Here is a 21,103-nt window from a genome sequence, read left to right as displayed (position 1 = left end):
AGCAGCACGTTTTATTTATGTTTCTTCAGAGAACCACATCTTGAAGCCTCGGCGGGATCATTGGGCTTCACGTCGTTGCGGGTCATTGGCCTCATCGAACATGTTGTCAAACATGGGGTGTATACTAACTGGATTGTTTCGGGAATGTATGGGCACTAGCGGTCGACACTTCTCCAACTCGACACTTCTCTTGTCTGTCACTAATTCCGGAAATGAACCACTTTTCTTTTGCTATAGCATGCAAACATGTCACATGCGTCGTTCACTTTGTATGGCCAGGTTCTGAGCACTGCCAACAAGGGATTTGGAGAGCCGCACTTGGCTAACCGAGTGAAGCAATGGGGGGAGGTGCACCCATTTGCCACGGGCTGGTCCCCGAGACCCAAGGATGCGGCGTGGCTGCTTCAGCGGTTCCGGAAACTGAGGACAGCTCTGCTTGAGAAAGACTGTGAGTGCAACTTATGCCATTTACTGCAGTGTTTGACTGCTGAACGCAAATTCGCAGGTGCGATCCTGGCTGCAGCAGTTGCTGAAATCAGACAAACGTTACTAAGAGAAGTTAGCCACTCTGTGTGCATCTCTTGTTTCGTGCCGAGAGTAGTGCATTAAGGAAGTCAAGCATCAGTAGAAATTTTTAGCTAAGCATGTACTGCCACGGTTTCCAACAACCGCTACCGTGCGCCACCACTGCACATGTGCAGATCACCTTGAGGGTGCTAGATGGCGCCAGGTGTTGGCCAGCTGCGCGTAGGCCTGCCGCATCGGAACCAATCAGCGCGTGCTTACTGCTAAAAAGCTCTTCTACTGCTCTGCAATTTTTGTGTTACTGGGATGGCCGTCAGAGCATGTCCTAAATTGAGCTTCCCTTACTGAAGAACGGGCGGGTCATGTACTATCACGATGGAAAGAAACGCGAACAATGCGGCGCCTACACGCTCTGCTATTCGAATTTCTTTTCATCGCACTCTTACCTGGGTGGTTTGAAAAAAAAATTAGAGTCATCTTCAAATGTATCAAGGACGACTCGAGCATCTTTTTGCTGTCATCAAAGTAAAAGCGCGATGAAAAGAAATTCGAACAGTGGAGCGTGTAGGCGCCGCATTGTTCGCATTTCTTTCCATTGCGATAGCACACGGCTCTCACTAAGTGGCCCTGCATGGGTCTTTCTACATCCTTGCTTAAATGTGAAACCCTTTTGCTTCCAGCAACTGTGGCTCCACAAGACGTGTCCACCAGCCACATATTCCCCTTCTGCCTGGCAAAGCTGTGTCTTTTTGGCCGCACCACAGCAGACAGTGATTACTACAGGAGCGAAAAGGTATAGATATGCCACTCACCGGGTTCCGGACTCTTGTGTCCTTCCCAATGTCTTTCTTGACTAGCTTCGGATGGTATCAACTTGCCGCCCGCTTTTTTTTTCATAAATTTCAAACTAGGTATGTATAAGCCCATCATTGTCGTAGCAGTGAGATATTTTCTGCACTTAATACTTGCCCTAGACTAACTCCACTCATTGCTGTTGGTTATGCGACATCCTAACAATATGCTTTCCTTTCTTCAGGCGCACCTGTTGGGTCGTTATTGTATTTGACCCAACTGACGCAGGTGAGAAAAGCTTTCGGCCGGAGTGACACGCTTCGTGTGTTTGGCTACGCCGTGGTCCGAGGATTCGTGTTCGCCTTGGTGGACCTGAGTCTCGAACAGGCTTCTCTGAGCAAGACCGATGGTGTCGACGATGGCGGCAGCTTAGGTGAAGCTGTCGATGACATGGATGCCCTGTCACATAGCTTCGCTGCGAACCTCAGTCCGCAAGATTGGGATGAAGTCTCTTGCATCGTCGACCTGGCTAAGTTCTCACCAAAGGGGGATGACGGTGACCAGGGCAACATCCTGCGCTCCGTTGGTGACAAGATCAGTCTTGAAGGTAAGGCCGCACTTTCATCTAGGAGAGGAGGTACGCCTCAGGCAGGGATTCATGTCAAAAAAAAAAGAAACGTCCAGTCCAGACGCATTGCTGCCATCATGAGCTCATCCACACTTGGCAAAAACCATGAATCACTTTAGCTGTGTAACACTTGATCACCATATTGTTTGTACTCGCCCCTTACGTGATACTCTTTAGGGGGTCTTTAAGGTAATAAAATGAAATGAAATAGAACGCTCTAAAAAAACTTGGTCAGAATCACTTACGCTATGCTGCCACTGAATCTGTTCACTGCAGAATGCATTTGATTCTGGCAAAATCTTAGAAAAACCCTCAGGTAATGCACCTGAAACACAATGCATGCTTGTAGCATCCCTTAGCTCGGTCGCTGCATGAACAACTGAGCTAGGAGAGGGACAGAAGAAGAGCAAGCACGTTGCAAAGGGACAACTGTGCCTTACGTTGCGCTCCGGCAGGCACAGCGTTCTTGGCGAGCCGCCAGCAATAATGGTTGTTGAAGATTACAATGACAATGTTGACGGTCACTGTAGATGTATAACATGACATCTTGCCTCCTCTCGGGCTGCTCTTCTTGCAAGACGTGGACCCATCGAGAGTCACCTTTATGCCCCTTGGTTCGGTTGAGGGGACCAAGTACAGCTACAGCGGAGCTGCGGGTGCTCCATGGAAGCTGCTGTCTATGATGCTGCATTCCTGGGCAGCGCAGTCAGCAGGTGGCGTGGACTGCTCGAAGAGAGTCGCTGGCATTGGCGTGTATGGCTCCATGGGTGCGACCGATGACGTCCTTCTCCTCGTGGACGAAATGACTGTGGAACTGGACGTCGTTTTTACGGGATACTACCAGCCCCACACGACCGGGTGAGAAGTCTTTCCATCTCATCCGAAAAACAGCAAATGTTACTTTGATGTTCGGTCAGTCTCGTGTGTAGCAAACCCTTCAAAGGAGTACAGACTCCAAACTTTGGGAAAGTTATCTCTATAATGATGCATAAAATTCTAGTAAACATAAATCGTCATGTGAAATTCGCCTACATCCAGTAAATAATTTAGAATTGAATTTCTTCTCACATGTTTTAGTCTCAGTTTCAACAGCGTAATGGGGACTGCAACATTGAAGTTCAGTTAGAGATAGAGGTATTAGAGCTACTTCTTCATTCTTTGCCAATGCCTGCTCTTGGGGCAAGCTGGCATTACAGCCGTGTAGTGAAACGACCAAGTAGCGATTATATCAGTTTTTTTGTACCTCACATGATGTAACCTAAACTTTATCGCAACTTAAACTTTGTCGTCCTTGTCATCATTCGGCCATTGAAACTGAAGCAACAAAAAATTCATTGCAGAGGGAGAAATTCTATTATTGACCGGTAGATAACAAATTTAATGTCATTTCCTGGTGGAGGAGGATTACTAATGTCTCACAAGCATAATTCTAAAGAAAACATGCAACCTAAATTTGCTGTTCATACTTTTTAATGCCCGAATCGAGATAATGTTTGTCGAAAAAATTATAATTGCTACATTTTGTGTGCCAGTTCACTACACAGTGCATGAATTGAGCTCAGTTTATGCAGCTAGCACAATTTCAGAAGGCCATTTTGGAAGGTTTTTAGAAGTGCAAACTCTTGAAAATTGCACAATCTATTGTTGTTCTTGCATAGAGAATGGCGCAGATGTGTACAGAAATCTGCTTAACCATTACAGTTAAGTTGCTTTTTCTCGTGATAAATCGCAGTGTGAAGTCATCAGAGCATTGGCTTTTTATCCGCTTGGCCATTATTAGAGCGCAGCTCTCGAGTGTCTGTTCATGGGTTGAGCCACGTCGTCGTCGCTGGCGTCGGTGTAACCGAACAAACGAAAGTACAGCCGCTCACTCATATGTGGTGCCAGAGTACTGTACTGCGCGCCATTGTCCATCACCACTGCACGAGCGGAGTAGGGTGGCTAGGGGAGGAGGGGAGGTCTGGCTGCAGTTGCAAGCACCCACGCGCACCCAAGCTCTGCCTCCTCGCATTCGCACCACACTCCTCTCGGTTGGTGAGCGGTGCTGTGAAATGTGCTGCACACAATAGATTGCCCGCGTCGGCCACGCCACTAACAGCATTGTCTTCCTAGTATAATTATCCTGCTCCACTTCCTCGTAACTCCTCCCACTACCGTGACAACCTCGCAAAACGCTTGCACCGACCTCATCTTCAAGAGCCAGGCATTGGTGCAGCAGGTTGAACATATCTCCATACATTTTTCCGACCGAACCACCTTCATGACAATCAAAGACTGTGAGAGGAGTGTTAATTGGAGAAAGAGGTGTCCCTAGAAAATAAAGAGTGCTTTGTAACTGTACATACATACACGTATCTATTAAATTCTTTACCTCAACATACCGCAAAATCAAAGCACCTACAGAGCTGTGCTCAAATTTCACATTAGAGAGTATCGTAATCGTCCGTAGGATTTTTTTCATCACTGCTGAGACCAAACTCAGGCAGTCATTGTCTTTCGTCACCAGCCTGATCACCCTCACTGCTTCCTGCATTCAACAAATTGGTGTGCTTTGTGAAGAAAGCATGCTGTGTGGGTTGTTACCCTTGCTGCTGCCTGGCAGCTGGTGTCTTCCTGGGTCTGCCTGATTATCCATGCATTCGCTTTTATGATGTGTCTGTTTGCTTTTTGTCAACTGGTGTTTCCTTGCTTTGCTTCTCATTTTACAGTGACAGCTGTAAAGAACGCGCTTCCCAGTTCTGCAGCATTGGTGTTGGCTTAACACCACACTACACTGATTGGTTAGCATCTAGTGATGTCACGCATGACACTACTCCAACATGCCATTCTGTTCGCTCAGTATCCAGAGATGTCACATATGACTTTACAGCACCGTGCCATGGCAGGGCAGCATGCTAAGTGGTCTGGACACACTCTACCAGCGGGTAGATAATAATGAACAAACAGCATCAAATCACAACAACTGCATACAGCTGGTGCTGAATCTCGCGATACTCAATGCTAATGATAGTGTGAGTTTTTTTTTTTTTTTTTTGTACAATACGAATTAATAATCTGTTTGAGCTGAAGACTGGCAGCAAAGTCAACAGTTATGGCTTTAAGAGCATGTTAATATGTATTTATTTGTGCTTTGATTGCAAGCAAATGGTGAAATATTTTCAGCCTCTCTACTTTTATGTCAGTGTGCACAAGAATCTGTAATTGTGCCCACCCTCTCATCTTCATTTTGCACCTAGGTTGAGCCGCCGTACCTGGTCACAGGGTCGAAACTCGGCCCCTGGAAGACAGCCGAGACGCGGTGGCCTCTCCAGGCCAGGCTGTATTTTGTACTCCGCCTCACCCTATGATCCTGAGCTACGAAAGGCATGATATGCACACGTCCATGATGCACGAGTCGGTCTTTGTTGGCACTTTGTGGAGGCAAATTGTAGAGCACAAGAGGCTAAAACACTGTCCGATGGTTTAATACTGCTTTGCAGATCTCCGTACATTGAAGAAAGTGCTTGGACAATCAACTGCCTGGTGCGATCGCATGATCACAGTGTGGCCAATGGGCAGCTACTATAGTTACAATGAAGGGCTTGTTCAGCGTTCTTAGTGCCTGAATTTCGGCATTGTGGACTGGTTAGACAAACTAGGTAACAGCAGTGTGTTCTGTCATATTTATTTTTGTAACATTGCTGTTCAAAGAAAAAGCTTAGAGGTCAGGCTGAGAAATCCAAGATCTGCCCAGGTACCGAGCACTGAGAGAAAGAAACGGTAAAAAAAAGGACAAACTAGAAGAAATAATTGCATTCATGTGTATTGCTGCAGATATGTATCGACGTTGTAATCTCATCTTGCCCACAGCTGTTGCCAAGCCTACGTTTCATACTGTGAATTGCATTGCAGACAGGCCACCTCTTGCCGCCTCTCTGTGAAACGGCCAGAAATTAACTTTTTTAACTACTTGATGTGTTTTTGCTTGGAGCACGTTATATATATTTCCTTATTAGCAACTGGTGGCTAGTACCATCTATCAAATGCCTGAAAATTTTCCTAAAGGCTTGTTGCTGCGGCTGTTCTGCTGTGATTCCTACAAGTTATCCTGTTATCCTAGTCATGTATCAAACTGTACCATGTATATGAGAATAAAACTGGTCCAATGAATTTTGAAAAAAAAAAAAAAACCCATGCAGGTAGAGCCCTGTCGTGAGTATTTTTTTTTGTCCCTGGTTATTGTTGTCATAGTGCCAGAGGAAAGTATATTTCCTGTGTGCACTATGTATATCGCTTTTTTTTAAGTATTAAATGTGTATCCACACGAAATATTTGCTGCATGCTTTTCTTTTTTTGCTTTTTTATTGGTGCATAAGATATAAACACGAATCATCCCACGGAATTTGCATATACCGCGTGAATACTTTGTAATCAAGTTTCTTTTCCAGTGTATTTTCGCTTTCATTCAAGAAATTCCAGCTAGTTTCGGTTTGAAATACTTGAGCACACACTGGTGAGTGAAGTAGAACTGATGGCTAAAATGAATAATTTCTGTTAATGCAAGCAATGCCAGGGGCAGCAGAGGCTGCTGAATTGACTGAGGCACTGAAAAACGAAGTTTGTTCTTCCTGGCAGGGGTTTGAATCCACTCGGGCATGAAGTTTTTTCTGCTGGATACCGTTGCCATGACAGTGATATGATGGTCCAGTTTTGCTTTCCTCCGGCTGCTGTGGGAGAATTGGCTCTGACGTCAGGGTTAGCTAGACAATGGAGTGTATGGAAGTTTCCTACTGTTGTCGTTATCATACTTGCAACATCATAAGCACCATTCACCTGGTGGAACCGAAACATACGTTGGAGGAGAATTTAAATGGCAAACTATTTACCAAGCTAAGACGAATTTCATGAGGTGATACACGCTTAATGATCTGTAATGCTATAATGCAACATAACACATTAAATATACGGACCACTGTGTAGCATCCACCTATGAGTGCAAAATTTAATAGCCATATCTATACAACGGTCTCATCAGCCCTTGTCTGCCCACCTTTGCCAAAGACGTGACGGTAGCTGTGCATGCAGAGTTCCCACAAAATAATACAGCTCCCGCCACTACTATCGCCTCCACTGTGCCTTCAATCTTCCAACATGACTTTATGCCCTCCATCACGACTTCTGCCTAACCCCACCCCATAACAGCAGTACCCACTGGCCCACCTCTACGTTTCACTCAAGGGCAATGTCCTGCGTTTCTGATTTCTAAAATTTAGTGTTCAGATAGAGTAAAAACACAGTAACTCGATGGAGGAAAACGACTAAGCTGAAGATAGGCTATGCAGGGCAAAAACAGGGAAATGAAGTCTTGAAGATTGAATTGGATTGAAAATCATTTTTATTCACTGGCAGAAAGTGGGCTAGATGGCCATCAGCCTGTGGCTTACAGTGGCCTCGTTGGCTCGCCCAGACCAGGTCTGGCAGGATACAAGTCTTGAAGAACATCAAAAAGAAAGCCCATGAAACCAACACAGTCTAATTGTCTCACTTCTTGGTGGACACCACATTTTATCCCCCATGAGGAAAGGGAAGAAGATGGGAGTGAAAGAGAAAGAGCTACAGTCACTGCTGCCTGCTGAAAGGAGTTTAAAGAAACAGTGGTTTTCGAGGAAAGGTAATGGCACAGTAACTCTCCTCGGTGGACACCTCAACTGCGCTGGGAGTGAAAGAAGAAAGAAAGGAGTGCGGTAGCGGGGCCATCTGGGGATCATTAAGGTTTGGTTTATTGAGGTTTAACGTCCCGAAGCAACTCGGGCTATGAGGGACGCCGTAGTGAAGGGCTCCGGAAATTTCGACCACCTGGGGTTCTTTAATGTGCACTGACATCGTTAACGTGCATTCACAGGGTGCAGCACCCGGGCGCCTTTTCCGTTTCGCCTCTATCGAAACGCGGCCGCCGCGCCCGCGGGTTCGATCCCGAGTCGAGTACTCCGGCTCGGTAGCCAAGTGCCCTAACCACTGAGCCACCGCGGCGGGCATTGAAAGAATAAAAAAACATCGAAAGAACTGGCGCGCCTCGCAGCAACTGCATCTGCCTCCCCTCTAGGCCTTGTCAGCTGTTCACCTTCTAGAATGGCGCATACCCACACAGGGGGATCGGCCAAGAAGAGGGGCGCATAGAGGGTTTTTGTACTAGCATACGAGGTGCATCGTCTTCGTCATCTTCGATCACATTTCCGACTTCTTTCTGTTCTACTCACGTTCTCTTTATCTTGTCTCCTCCTTTGTCAGTCTTTCTTTTACAGCGAAAGCTGTTATAGCTTTGGTTTAGCCGTTCATTCTTCCGTGGAATGGCCGCTTCTGTGTACTCAGTTCGATATGCATTAGTGTGCGAATCGTTAGAATACAAATCCCTGGTGGCGATACATGACGCTGTTGTTGTTGTTGTTGTGACTGAGAGAAGGATGAAGAGGAAATTGCACGGGCCTGCTACTGGCTCGAGCCAAGCCACCACCGCTGCCACGTGCAGATAGAGGAGAGTTAAAAGATCAGAGGAAAGAGAAAAGGAAAGAAAATACGCGCGTCGCAGCAACAACTGCGTCCGCCGGAGCGGACGCTGCTCAAAAAGAAGCGGCCGAAGCCGCGCTCGCCGAAGCGAGAACAGATACTCCGTCATGCATCTTCTGGTATACCGTGGAATGGCCGCTTCTGTGTACTCGGTTCGATCACATTAGTGTGCGAATCGTTATAATACAACGACACACCACGCCGTCATCTTCTGGTATGTATTCTTCCGTCTTCTTTTTTTTTCTACTCTCTTAACTTCGGATGATAAAAATAAAGAAGTTTGGCGTATTTTTGTCTTTGTTAATAAGAAAAACTGTTCGGGACTATTCTTGATTCGATATCACTATATGTTGGTTGGTTTACGGCGTTTATCATCCTGAAGTGACTCGAGGCTATGAGGAACATCGTACACTGTTAGCAAAAAAAAAAAAACACCCAAAAGGGAGTAAATAGCTTTTCCTGTAACGCTCACAAAAGGAGGTTTTTTTACCCCATATGTATGGTGTTTCTTATTTACTTCTTTATATAATGGAGTTATTTTGGAGTATAAGGGAGTAAATTTTTTACTACCCACGGAAAGGAGCCCAAAAATGGCGTCATGTTTATTTTTTTCTCATTCAGGCTCATTCTTACAGCAGTGAGAGCGGCGGAAACGGGCTGTAGCTCTGCGGGCCGCCGGCAACTCAACTTTGGAAACTGCGCTACCCTAATATGTAACTGTCTGCGGGGCAGGGACGTGCTTCGGCTCGTCTATGCATGCCTTCGTGACTAGCCGGATCCTCTACGCCGTATCATATCTCCGCACTACTAAGCAAGACGAGGCGCGAATAGACCCCGTCATCCGCAAGGCAACTAAGCGAGCCCTGGATCTCCCGGTGGTTACCTCTAATGCCAAACTCAAGGCATTGGGGGTGCTAAACTCCTACCAGGAGCTGCGGGAGGCCCACCTCGTGAACCAATACACGCGGCTCATGCAGACGGCCCCTGGGCGCCGCCTGCTAAACCGCTTACACATCCAACACGACTGCACTCCAGAGGAGGCGGAGCGTATCCCAGTACTGTGGCGCCATATGCTCTGGGTCTCCCAGCTCCCCCGTAACATGGACACCGACATGCACGAAAACAGACGACAAGCGCGGGCTCTTGAGAGACAACATGGCTCCCGACTCGGTGTATATTATGTAGACGTAGCAGGGCCATTGCCCACGGGATTTTACACGGCCGCTGTCGATCACCAGGAAATGCACGTTGATGGACTCTCCTTTCAAGCCCCGAATTCAATGCGAGCCGAGGAAGTAGCGATAGCGCTTGCTGCCGCCCACGCCAATTCGAGAATCATCATGACGGACTCCCAAAAAGCATGTGATCATTACTTGGCAGAGGAGATCTCCCCCTTAGCTGCTTGCATACTAAGACTGACTGCCACTGATCCAACACCGAAAAGAATCATTTGGGCTCCTGGCCACCAGGGCTTACGAGGTAATGAGGCCGATGACGAAGCTGCCCGAGCGCTTATTCACCGGGCTCCTCAACCCAGCTCTTCTGGCTCGGAGACTAACCAGCCGCTGCTGCGATTCAGGGAAATAATAACGCATTATAGAGACAACCACCGCCTTTTCCCGGCCCTTGCAAAGGGGCTGAGTAAGACGGAGGAGCGAACTTTAAGGCGCCTGCATGCAGACAGGTACTCTACTCTGTCCTGCAATCATAAAACATTACGATCCTAACACGGATGGGCGATGCCCGCACTGTGGGGAGACCTGTGATATCCCGAAAGACGCGGGTTCGATCCCGGCCGCGGCGGTGGAAATTCTTGGGGGGGGGGGGGGGGGGGGGGGGGAGAAATTCTAGAGGCCCGTGTACTGTGCGATGTCAGTGCACGTTAAAGAACCCCAGGTGGTCGAAATTTCCGGAGCCCTCCGCTACGGCGTCTCTCATAGCCTTAGTCGCTTTGGGATGTTAAACCCCATAAACCAACCAACTAAACCATCTTCCACATGGTGTGGGCATGTACTCAAAATCCCCACCTCCCCCCTTCCAGAGAGGCATGGGAGACTGCCCTCCTCAACTGCTCCTCGCTTGAGTCCCAAAGGGCTCTGGTGAAACGGGCGAGAGACGGGGCCTTGTCATGCGGTGTCCTGGACTAGGGACGCCGACCATGTAGCGGGGCCACTCTGTGGCTCCCAAACTCTATTTCATTAATTAAACGTTTTCACCGCGTCACGCATTCTATTCGCCGTCTGCAAGCCCAGCGGTGGCGCAGGCGGCAGGAGTCGTCTGCTTGTTGTCTCCTTTTGCTGTACGAGCTCGTTTGGTTGGCCATGTTCGTAGATAAAGGAATGTAACGTTTTAATCAATAGTTGGAAACTGAAAAGGAGTCGCTGGGTAGTTTTCACGGTCATGCACCACGCTATATTTGACTAAGAGCCAAGGAAAAGTTGAAAACACCCATGATGACAGTTTGGAATGGCCGTATTGGTCTTCATATGCACTTCATTAGGGCTTGGCTTTTCAATATGACTGAGGAAAAATGTAGCCTCATCAGCTCAGTCAAGAGCTCAGCGTTGACACTGTGTTCTATCACAGTTCCATGTTCAGGCAACACATATAATAATATGCTGCAACACAGTGCGAGAACCACACTGAAAAAAGCCTGTGAGAATTAGGCCTAAGCGGGGTGGTGGTGGTGGTGTAAAACATTTATTTATACTATATAGAGAGGTATATGCTTGGACCGTGCCTGAAGGGCCCGGCCCTCACAATCACTAGGAGGGATCCCTAGTCCGGGACCCCTGTGGCCGCCGCGGCGGCCCGGGCTCTTGTCACCAGGGCTCGTTGGTCCTGGAGAGTTGAGCAGCCGAGCAGGGCAGCCTCCCAGTCCTCTCGGGAGGGGTGGGGGTGGGCTGGGAAAGCAGGATTGGCAGGGCATGCCCACACCATGTGATACGTGTCCGCAAACACTTCCCCACAGTGTGGACACTCGCCCGAAAAAGCCGAATTGAAAGGTTTGAGCACTGCCGGGCACAGTACCGTGTTGGTGTAGAGGCGAAGTAGCCAACGCTCCTCTGCCTTATTGAGGCCTTTACAGGGGGGTGGGTATCGGCCGTGAGCGTTTTGATACAGGAGAGATATCTCCCGAAAAGTAATAGCCGGATTAAAATCAGTAGCCGGATCAGGCGGCGAAAGAGGCGATGCCCGGTGGTTAAGCGCGCGGGCGGTAGTGTCCGCTACCTTATTTCCCTCTATCCCCGCATGTGCTGGGGCGCAGATGATGGTGCGCCGGGTTGGGAAATCCCGGTACTCACATCTGTGTAAAATTTGGAAAGCACGATCTGGAATTTGGCGTTGTAACGGGGTGGCGACACTAGCAAAGGAAGGTCAGGTATGGTTAAAGCACTGGAGGCTTCACAGGAGCAGTTCAATTGTGCAGCTTACTGTAGCGTAAAATGGCGACAAGCCGATATCTTGTACCGTGGCAGGCGCCCGTGAAGGAGCAGAAGTGAGCAGAGATCCAGCGACGATGGTAACCAAGCGGTCTTCACTCACCGCCATTATCAGACTGCCCAGAAGCAGATGAGACGCTAGGTGACGGGCGGATTGCACAAAATTGCGTTTTTTTTTACTGGTGAAGTATTTGGCACAATTAACTCCCTTTCTAGACTGGAGTAAATTCAGGTAAATCCTCATTTTTACTCCATTATTCCCTCATGGGAGTAAAATGGAGGACAGTCCACCTTTTTACTCCAGACTCATGGAATAAATGTTTTCACAAATGGAGTGAAAAGGGTGGCCGCCACCATTTATTTATTTTATTTATTTATTTATCAACATACCCACAGCGCCATTGTCTGGCATTACAGTGGGGGGAGGGGTTGAAAAAGAAAAAGTATACAAATGCCAAAGCCCTACAAAAACTGAGCCCCCGTGGTGGCAAACACAGTCACATGACGTCACCTGCTACCACTGAAATCACAGTTTCAGTCTAGCTGCACATCTATGCTCTGTTGAACTCAGTGCTGGTCACTGATATGACATCACGTCACTTAAATTGTTAAGAGTGTATCCCTAATGTGGTCTAATATGTGCTCTTGGGTAGACACGTTGACAGTAATTGTGTGTCATAGCACTGCGCCATTGAAAACTTCACGTCCTATGGCCGAAATGACTGAGTGACTCAGCATATTTCGTGCTCCGAAAAACGTGCTCTTGTGACGATCATTTCTTGCGCATCCAAAATACCAATGCGAACCGACAGGTCAGCACTGAACAGAAGACGACTCAAAATATGCTTTGCCATCTAGCAACTTCAGTCATATGTGTGACGATATCGATGATGTAACCGTTGACAACCGACATCACTTTTGTCCAATACAGCACATATAAACCTACCACTTACATTCAACACTGAGACGTGCAAAATTTTTGCTGATTAATGCTATTTTTGGTCATATCATGGGACGTCATGAGCGACGTGCTTTAACGATCTTCACAGCCTGTCTGTCTACTGCAGCATTCTAAACCGACCGTACTCAGAGTCCATGCAACGAAACTTCATATACGCTGACCTACCCCTTTATTCAGGTCTAATACGGGACACCTTTGTATTACATATACTGTGTATACTAAATAATGCATTCAGGCCTACCAGTTTGACACTAAAGCACGGGGATTTAAATACAGTAGAGCTCACTAATAACGGTAGCAGTTATAACAAACGCTCGGATATTACGAATGAGTTGTATGGTTTGGTTTGGTTTATTGGGGTTTAACATCCCAAAGCAACTCGGGCTATGTGGGACGCCGTAGTGAAATGCTCCGGAAATTTCGACGGCCTGGGGTTCATTAACGTGCACTGATATCGCACAGTACACGGGCCTCTGGAATTTCGCCCATCGAAATTCGGCCACCGCGGCCGGGATCGAAACCGCGTCTTTCGGGTCAGCAGCCGAGCGCCATAACCATTGAGTCACCGCGGCGGGCAACGAGTTGTATGCTATCGTCAGAATATGTATCAAGTCACTGCGTCTCGGATAAAACGAAAAACTACGGTAGTACGTGCCAGTAAATTCTAACAAACGTGGAGACGTGGTTAACTCGCACCTTCAGTCGAAAAACTCGCTTGCAGCAATCACGCGGGATACGCGAGAGCGCCTTCCGGGAGCCATGACGCTTTCGCCTCCCCCCCCCCCCCCCCCCGCCTCTCCCTCCCCCCGAAAGTGGAACTGAAACATGTAGGTAACAGCCGGCTTTGTGGACACCAATGAACTACAAGGTCAATCAGTGCGTGCGTGCTTGCCGGCTGGACAAAGCGCCCAAAGCGGAAGTCATCTTTCGCGCGCTCAAGGTGACTTATCAGCGGCGCGTCATCCATCCAGGTCATACTGATAGCAATCGACGGTCGGGATGCCAATCTGCCGAGTCGGATCTTTTTGTTCGGCGCAACGGAATTGATTAGGGCCGCGTGAATCGAACTGAACGTACCTGCAGTGAGGGACACCGCGTACGGTGCGTTTCGATGGAATTCAAGTGGTGGCCGTCAGCATTTACTCTGAAGGGGGCACCTGACTCTTTTAGTTTCCAAAAAGAGTTCGAGAGCGTTATCTTTGAACAAGACATTTTGCTTGGAAATCAAGCCTTGCGGAAAAGCCAACCTTGAGAATTCCGCAGCACTTTTTTTGAGAATTTCGCGATATTCAAGGATTCAAATCTATGTAGGCTGTAGGTAAAGCATGCGAAGTGTTTTTGCACTAGTATTTAAAATAGGGATGTAATCGACGATTGAATTTTGCACTTCTCCTCAATGCATCGGAGGAGTGCATGGAAATTCAGCGTGACTTCACGGAAGGTATGGTACCAAATTACCTCTTTCGTCAGTCGCACCATGCCCTGACGCGTTAGACGTTGCCAAACGACTCTCGGCAGGGTTCGCCTTCGGTGGCGTTGTTTTTTTTCTTTCAACGCAGGCGTTTGTGCGTTGGAAATGTACCGATACCTTCGATGACGTCATCATGCCCCCCCCCCCCCTTACTTGGCGTTGTGCGCTGCGGAGAAGCTTGAAGGGCGTCCGGATATTAATCGGCGATTACTTCACAATTTCAAGTGCCAGCCCAAAAAGACTTCGCATGCTTTACCTGCAAGTTTCACACATTCGACCCTCTTGAGCTCGTTGATTTCTAAAACCTATGCAGTTTCCCTTTAAGTTCGTTCTAGTTTTCCTTTAACTGCGTGCTAAAGTACCACGAAAGTACAGCCGTGAGCTATATCAAAGGGAACACAGTTTGAGCAGTTGTATACTAATTACTCCATAATTATGTGAGGCAAGCACCATTTTTCCTTTTTTCTAACTAGTTTTCCTCTTGATGAATAATACCTCAAAGTTACTTTCGAATGTAGTGGAGAAATAACCAGAAAATTCGCGATTTCGTGCTAACCTTTTTCCTTCCTCTCGTATAGCTTCCGACTGTACATTGAGCGCGTACATCTCAGTGTGACCGACATGCTGTTTTAGACGATCCTGCGGTAATTATCATATGCGCATTCTTCACGTACATGTGCTTAATATTGGAGTAAAAGGAAAAGATCGCATTCTGTGATCGCGGTAACGAAAAGAATGCTACAGTACATCCAACTTCAATGCGAGCAACTTACAGTCCACAGATGAGCCGTTAGCTGTCTCTTTACCTCCTTATATAAATGTCATCGTTGCTATGCAAATTAACTGCGATATCTTAATTGCTGTTGACTGCGTAGACTCATAAAGGGTGCAAAATGAGGCGCTGAAAACGGATACGACAGATAGGAGCCAGAAGCCTCATAAATATTTACATCGAATCGAATGAAGTGCCCGTCAGTCGGCCCCAATGCTCGAGCTTGAGCGCGCGCCATTGGAGCGCGCTGCTGGGGGACCTGGAGTTGCGCTCAGTCAGGCGTTGGGATTGGTTGCTGCAGTCTTTGTTCTCGTAGCCCTCAGAATGCTCCTCTGCTGTCCGGTGCTCACTGCACATTTCACAGGTGAATTTGACTATTGGTATCTGTGAAGGCATCTCAAGGGGGAAAAAAAAAAGGCTTCTAGAAAGAATATTTCGCCGAGTGGCTGCGGGCATCAGGTACGTTTATTTGATTTATATTTCATAGTGTTGCGGATGAGGCTCCGCATTATGGCTAATACGCCACATGCGCTGCTTCGATTTGAGGTGAACAGCAGAATCTCGGGTCGTTTCGCAGTTCTCCTCCATCTGACTGCAGCCGCTGCGTACGGGATCGAGTCTGCGGCTGCCGCATTTCGAGTTACGCGCTAAGAACAACTGAGGGGATGGGGGAGGTTTAAGGGCAGTTCTTGGAAGAGGTCACTGCTGGACTCATATCCGCACTACACTTCTTAATCTTCACTCCACAAAACTGCTTAGGACCCTGGCTCCGATCTCGGGGTTCAACAGGCCATCATTGCGCGGGCCAAAGCAGCGGTATCGACGTCCCGGACAAAGGATGTCTACTACACTGTAAGGCCCCTTGGGGGCTCTACGCTCTTTGTTGTAGTAAAGTTTCCACCACCACCACCCAGCGTTCTGTGCATCACGTGCTGGCACCATCCCTTCTTCGGGTCGTGGCGAGCGCTGGTCGCGCGGGTCTCCATAAATTATCGCCCGGCGGCAAAGAAGGCAGGGCGTGCTGTCCGTCATGAAGAAAAGCTATAGAGGACGGAAAAAATGGCTTATGAGGAACGCTCCCCGACACTCGTGTGCGGTTATAAGTATCTTTGAGCCGTCGTAGGTTACGGTACGCCGTTCCTGCAGTGCATTTCATTACATGTACTCTCGACGACGAGACAGTGTGAATTTTATTTTTTCTCAGAGGGAAGAAAAAGAAAAAAAAGAACTATTGTCTTTGTACAGATAATGTGTGATTTTTTTTTTCTCAGAGGGGAGAAAAAGAAAGAGCTATTGTCTTTGTACCACTGCTTTTCTATATTCGATATCCAACAGCAGCCGTGTCGCTGTGTCTCGATGCCGAAACACAAAATGATTCATGTTCAATATCTGTGGTCATTGTAAAGCCAATGATTACAGTTGCCTGGCTTTTATCTTACGGCTTTGTGCACGTACCTGCGTGTCTTCCACCACGCTTGCTTGGTCAGCACTCTTTCTGGCATCAAAAACCGCGCAGTGGTCACTGAGCAGACAAACACCGGCCTGCTCAGAAGCCGCACTTGCGAGCGCAAAAAAAAATCAAGGGCTGTTTGGGCCGATAATACAGTTTTTCCACTGAATGAAAGCGACACAGCAATACCGCTAACTCCACCATCCAGCACGAGAGCGCCTACTACACAAAATACCTTCTAAACATTCTCAATATCAGCAGGAGGTAAACCCGGCAGGTTTCAGTCACAAAAAAAAAAAAAAACGGTGACACCCATGCCGTCGGAACAGGTCTCCTATACAGCTGACGTGGAAAAATATCCTTTGTAGAGGATAATTGCGCATTATGGGGTAAAGCCTGACTTTACTATGCACCCTACGGTTTCCAGGTTTCACCAAGAACCGCATTCTAAAGTGTCCACTTTGGTCGCGTCGATGGAATGGAGCGCAGGCGACGGCAGCGTGATGCCAGTTGAGCCGCATTTTGCGGTTACATCACGTCCCGTCTGAAACAGTGCTTGCCATTGTTGAAAAAAAATTGATATCAATGAACTCGAAAGCAGAAGCAGGCGGTTGTGTTTGACTTAAAAGAGAGTGGGAGTTACCCAGCAAACCAAAAACCTCTCAGAGACGTCTAGCTTTACCCAGCAAGCCAAAAACCTCTCAGAGACGTCTAGAGGTTTTTGGTTTGCTGGGTAACTCCCACTCTCTTTTAACCACGGTGCAAGAATCTAGACGTCTCTGAGAGGTTTTTGGCTTGCTGGGTAAAGCTAGACGTCTCTGAGAGGTTTTTGGTTTGCTGGGTAAAGCTAGACGTCTCTGAGAGGTTTTTGGTTTGCTGGGTAAAGCTAGACGTCTCTGAGAGGTTTTTGGTTTGCTGGGTACTACGTCAATAACGCGATCCGAGAGTGTTTTCTTGGAGGTAGAGAACACTCTCAAGGGCCGCTTCACGTGGTGTGGCTAGAGAAGAAAAATGGGGCGTAGTCATTGATGTGGTGTCGTCGTACAATCTTCTGTGAGCGCTGTCACATGCGGCGCATGCCCAGCGAATTCGGTTGGAGCGAAACGGATGTTTGCTGCACACTCCTCGCTTATGCCGTTCCCATGGTTCCACCGGCAACTCCCACGTAACATCATGTGGCATGACGTCGCGCATATCTGCATTGGCCAGTGTCAGAGCGATCCCACCGAAGCTGCGACTTAATTCCAACCGGACCCGTCGCCGGCCGTCTGGGACACAAGAGACGTTCTGTCCAGATGCAGACCGACGCAAATCTCAGCGTTGTTCAAAGAAAGTCGCACAATATGAAACAGGCCTTGCATGCAGTCGGTGGACTAAGTATTACGGATAGTTAGACTAGTTGCTATTACATTTTAGCAAACAAGAACGCAAACAGACCAGGGAAGAGACCCGCCGTGGTGGCTCAGTGGTTATGGCACTCGGCTGCTGAGCCGAAAGACGCGTGTTCGGTCCAGGCTGCGGCGGTCGCATTTCTATGGAAGCGAAATGCTAGAGGCCCGTGTGCGAAGCCAGTGCACGTAAAATAACCCCAGGAGGTCGAAATTTCCGGAGCCCTTCGCGTCCCTCATAGCCTGAGCCGCTTTGGGACGTTAAACCTCCACAAAAAAATAAACAAAAAGAGCAGGGAAGAAGGAAGAAATGGGAATCGCAAGTACTCACCAATAACAGAGCATTTAATGAGAAATCGCAGAACTTATACATACTGCCGAATTGTGCGCACAAAGCATTTAAACAAAGGATACCAGTCAGGCGCATTCAGTACAACCATGGATACGATAAGATGAAAAGCGGCGATACGTTGCCACACCTAATACATCGCGTATTCATGCTCTCACTACGCAGTCTGTGATGTTTTATCCCCCCCCCCCTTTTTTTTTTTCCTTTATGCGAAACTTCTTACCGATGCTGTGCACCCGCTGCTGTAGCGGAGTGTCTGTGGTGTTCGACTGCTGTGTATGAGTACACAGATCAAATTTCGGCCGCAGAGGAGACTACAAAGAGCGAGACAGCATAATTCATTTCGTCGCAATAATTTTTATTTTATCTGCGGCGCTGCGTTGACAGACATCTACCCATGAGAATTTCGAAACTTCCGATACCTACAACGCCCTTAGGAGCGTTATTGTGGTGGGTGGGTGGAGAAGACAAACAGCATTAGAGTACAGATAACATCGTAAGATAAAAGCCTAATTTCATCCACTCGAAACGAATCTTATTCAAATGCGGATCTTATATTGCCACGTCTATCTTAGAGAAGCTTTGCTTATCGCCTATTCTTATCGAAAGCAAATTTCTAGCATTGAGGACAATCTGTCGACTCGCCGACGCTGGAATATCAAAGGAACATCAGCGGAGGAAGACCATGTGATAATGAACTGTTCCTATTGGGATTTTCAAACTCTTTTTTATCACGTTATATTATATATGTATAAAATTTCTGTGATTCAACTCCTGACCGCATACTTCACAGTTAGGAAGAATGTTCGTCCTAAGAAAATAGTTAAGACTATATGTGATTACAATGCCGCCGATGCCACGTCCATCACAGCTGAACTAGAATCATTCATTGCCGACTACACTGGGAACTTTTCCGAACTTACTATTGACAAACAGCATTAGAGAAATGTAATAGCACCCATGTGCAGGTTCACACGCACTGGTATGTAAATATCGCAAACGCGGTTTTGACGTATCACTGCTAGCATATAGCATATCATTATTTAATCGTTATGAAGCAACACACATACAAATGCACAGTCAATTTCAACTGACCATTTATTGAGTTCTCGTGGAGTCAACAGAAACCGATTAAAATTGAAATTTTATTGAATTTACTCGTTGAAACGTAAGTTTCTTTTACTGTTATGCATCAACATTAAGTCAATTGCGCACAAGTAATTAAGGTCTCAATTGAATTTCACTGCCATAACTTTGCCTGCACCTCAGTTTGTTCTCATCGAATAGTCAAGGCAAAACTGCAACTTTGGTGCAACTTTGGGGGATATTTTTGGAACTTCGAAGTTAATTAAGAATTGTAACAGTGATCGGTAGTGTGGATCTCGATGTCCTGATGAAATGCTATGATGGTTCGGTGATCCGGCAACACGTTGTTTCAACAGACTAAACCATGTCCTCGAACGATATATATACACTTCATTACACAGGTGAAAACAGACAACTGGTACATAGTACTTGCTCCGCTCAGCCTGCACAAACGCCGACTCGTCCGTCAAGTTCGCCGAAGCGAAGTTTCTATTCTGGAGTCCCCCTTGGCGCCAACCAGCGACTCCTATATAGGTTTTCACTGGATTCTGATGACTTCGTTTCCTATTGGTTTAATTTCTTAAACCAATAGGAAACGAGCTTCTTTGAGACAATCAGGGAAATACCTTCAAAATCGAACGGGCCAGTCACATGCCTACGAGCTTGTTCACCCGCGAGCAGCGCGTGCTTGGTACAAAGCCGTTTACTCATTTTCATTCGTAGTTACCGCACAATAAAATCCAGAGCGGCAGCAGAAGACGGCACGCAGCTATAGGAGCGCGCGCTTATACGCTCTTCGCTGTCCGTCTGGGGAGACCTTGTCCTATTCGAGCCCCTCTAACTCTTTCTCGTTACAAATTGGAGGTGAGAAAGAGTTTGCTAGACGGTCATGGCGAATGTGAGCATTGTAAATGCCGCATATGGCCGACGATTGGTCGGCACTAACCTACGTCAAAACGCTGTGTTGCTTCTCCAACGTAGGTAACTTGCTTTTGTCTTAAAGTAATTAAACTAAAGCCGCTGCAAGAATTTTAGCAGACGAAATGCATGCAGGTAACGTTTGCTCACTTTGCAATACAGGAGAGTATTCTAACAGAATCGCTCTCTTTTTCTCTATCATCACCAGGCTTGACAGTTAGCGGCTAGGAAGCGTTTCCCAAAATGGAAAACTCAAGTGCCCTAATGACGAGAAATAAACGGCATTGGCCGAAATTAAGATGGTCTGATTTTAGGCTCCCCCACGGGAACCTTGTTGATGATGAACGCTAAGCGTATATAGTAGCGTCGCTTCGAGTACGGCGCATGATGGAACCCAGACATCCTGCTTGTACTGGCGGCAGATTTCCATCATCGTGATTTCGCGTATGCGCTGTCGCCTAAATAACAAACGGTTCGAGATAGAGCCTTGATGAATTGTTCTTTTCTTTCGCAAGCCCAGGTGCCTGTCGCCATTCGATATATTGTTGCTGGCCGATATAGATTGTTCGGTCAACGCGTTCGTATCCACGCGTCGATTTCTCACGTCGGTATTGTTTTACAGAAATCTTTCAGAGCTCCCTGGCTCACCAATATACGCAGCTGCGCAGTCGGTATATGGAACTGTGCATGCTTTTTTTTCATCATGTGCCATTCCTACCAGATGGGATTCCGTCAAACTCTTCACTAATAAGTGCCGTAACGTTTTTCCAGGCCCCC

General features: G+C 47.4%; 1 protein-coding gene across 2 annotated transcripts in view; it reads left to right on the top strand.

Moving 5' to 3' along the window:
* Positions 1–6,101, top strand: part of LOC149364324 (uncharacterized) — a 28,197-nt gene extending 22,096 nt beyond the window's left edge. Inside the window, exons 10-14 of one of the 2 annotated variants that reach the window (XM_089574265.1) lie at positions 280–448; positions 1,206–1,318; positions 1,606–1,924; positions 2,524–2,803; positions 5,182–6,101. In XM_089574265.1, the coding sequence (XP_089430391.1) occupies positions 280–448; positions 1,206–1,318; positions 1,606–1,924; positions 2,524–2,803; positions 5,182–5,314 (1,014 nt within the window). In that variant the 3' untranslated portion in view covers positions 5,315–6,101. Of the gene's footprint in view, positions 1–279; positions 449–1,205; positions 1,319–1,561; positions 1,925–2,523; positions 2,804–5,181 lie in introns of those variants that run through there. The other variant, XM_089574266.1, reaches the window with a different exon arrangement.
* The last annotated feature ends 15,002 nt before the right edge of the window (positions 6,102–21,103 follow it).

This window comes from Amblyomma mixtum, chromosome 2 (genome assembly GCF_055824585.1).
Source record: "Amblyomma mixtum isolate Tamu chromosome 2, ASM5582458v1, whole genome shotgun sequence".
Classification (NCBI taxonomy): domain Eukaryota; kingdom Metazoa; phylum Arthropoda; class Arachnida; order Ixodida; family Ixodidae; genus Amblyomma; species Amblyomma mixtum.
The sequence above is the reverse complement of the archived record's forward strand: the minus strand, read 5'-3'. Positions and strand labels throughout refer to the sequence as shown.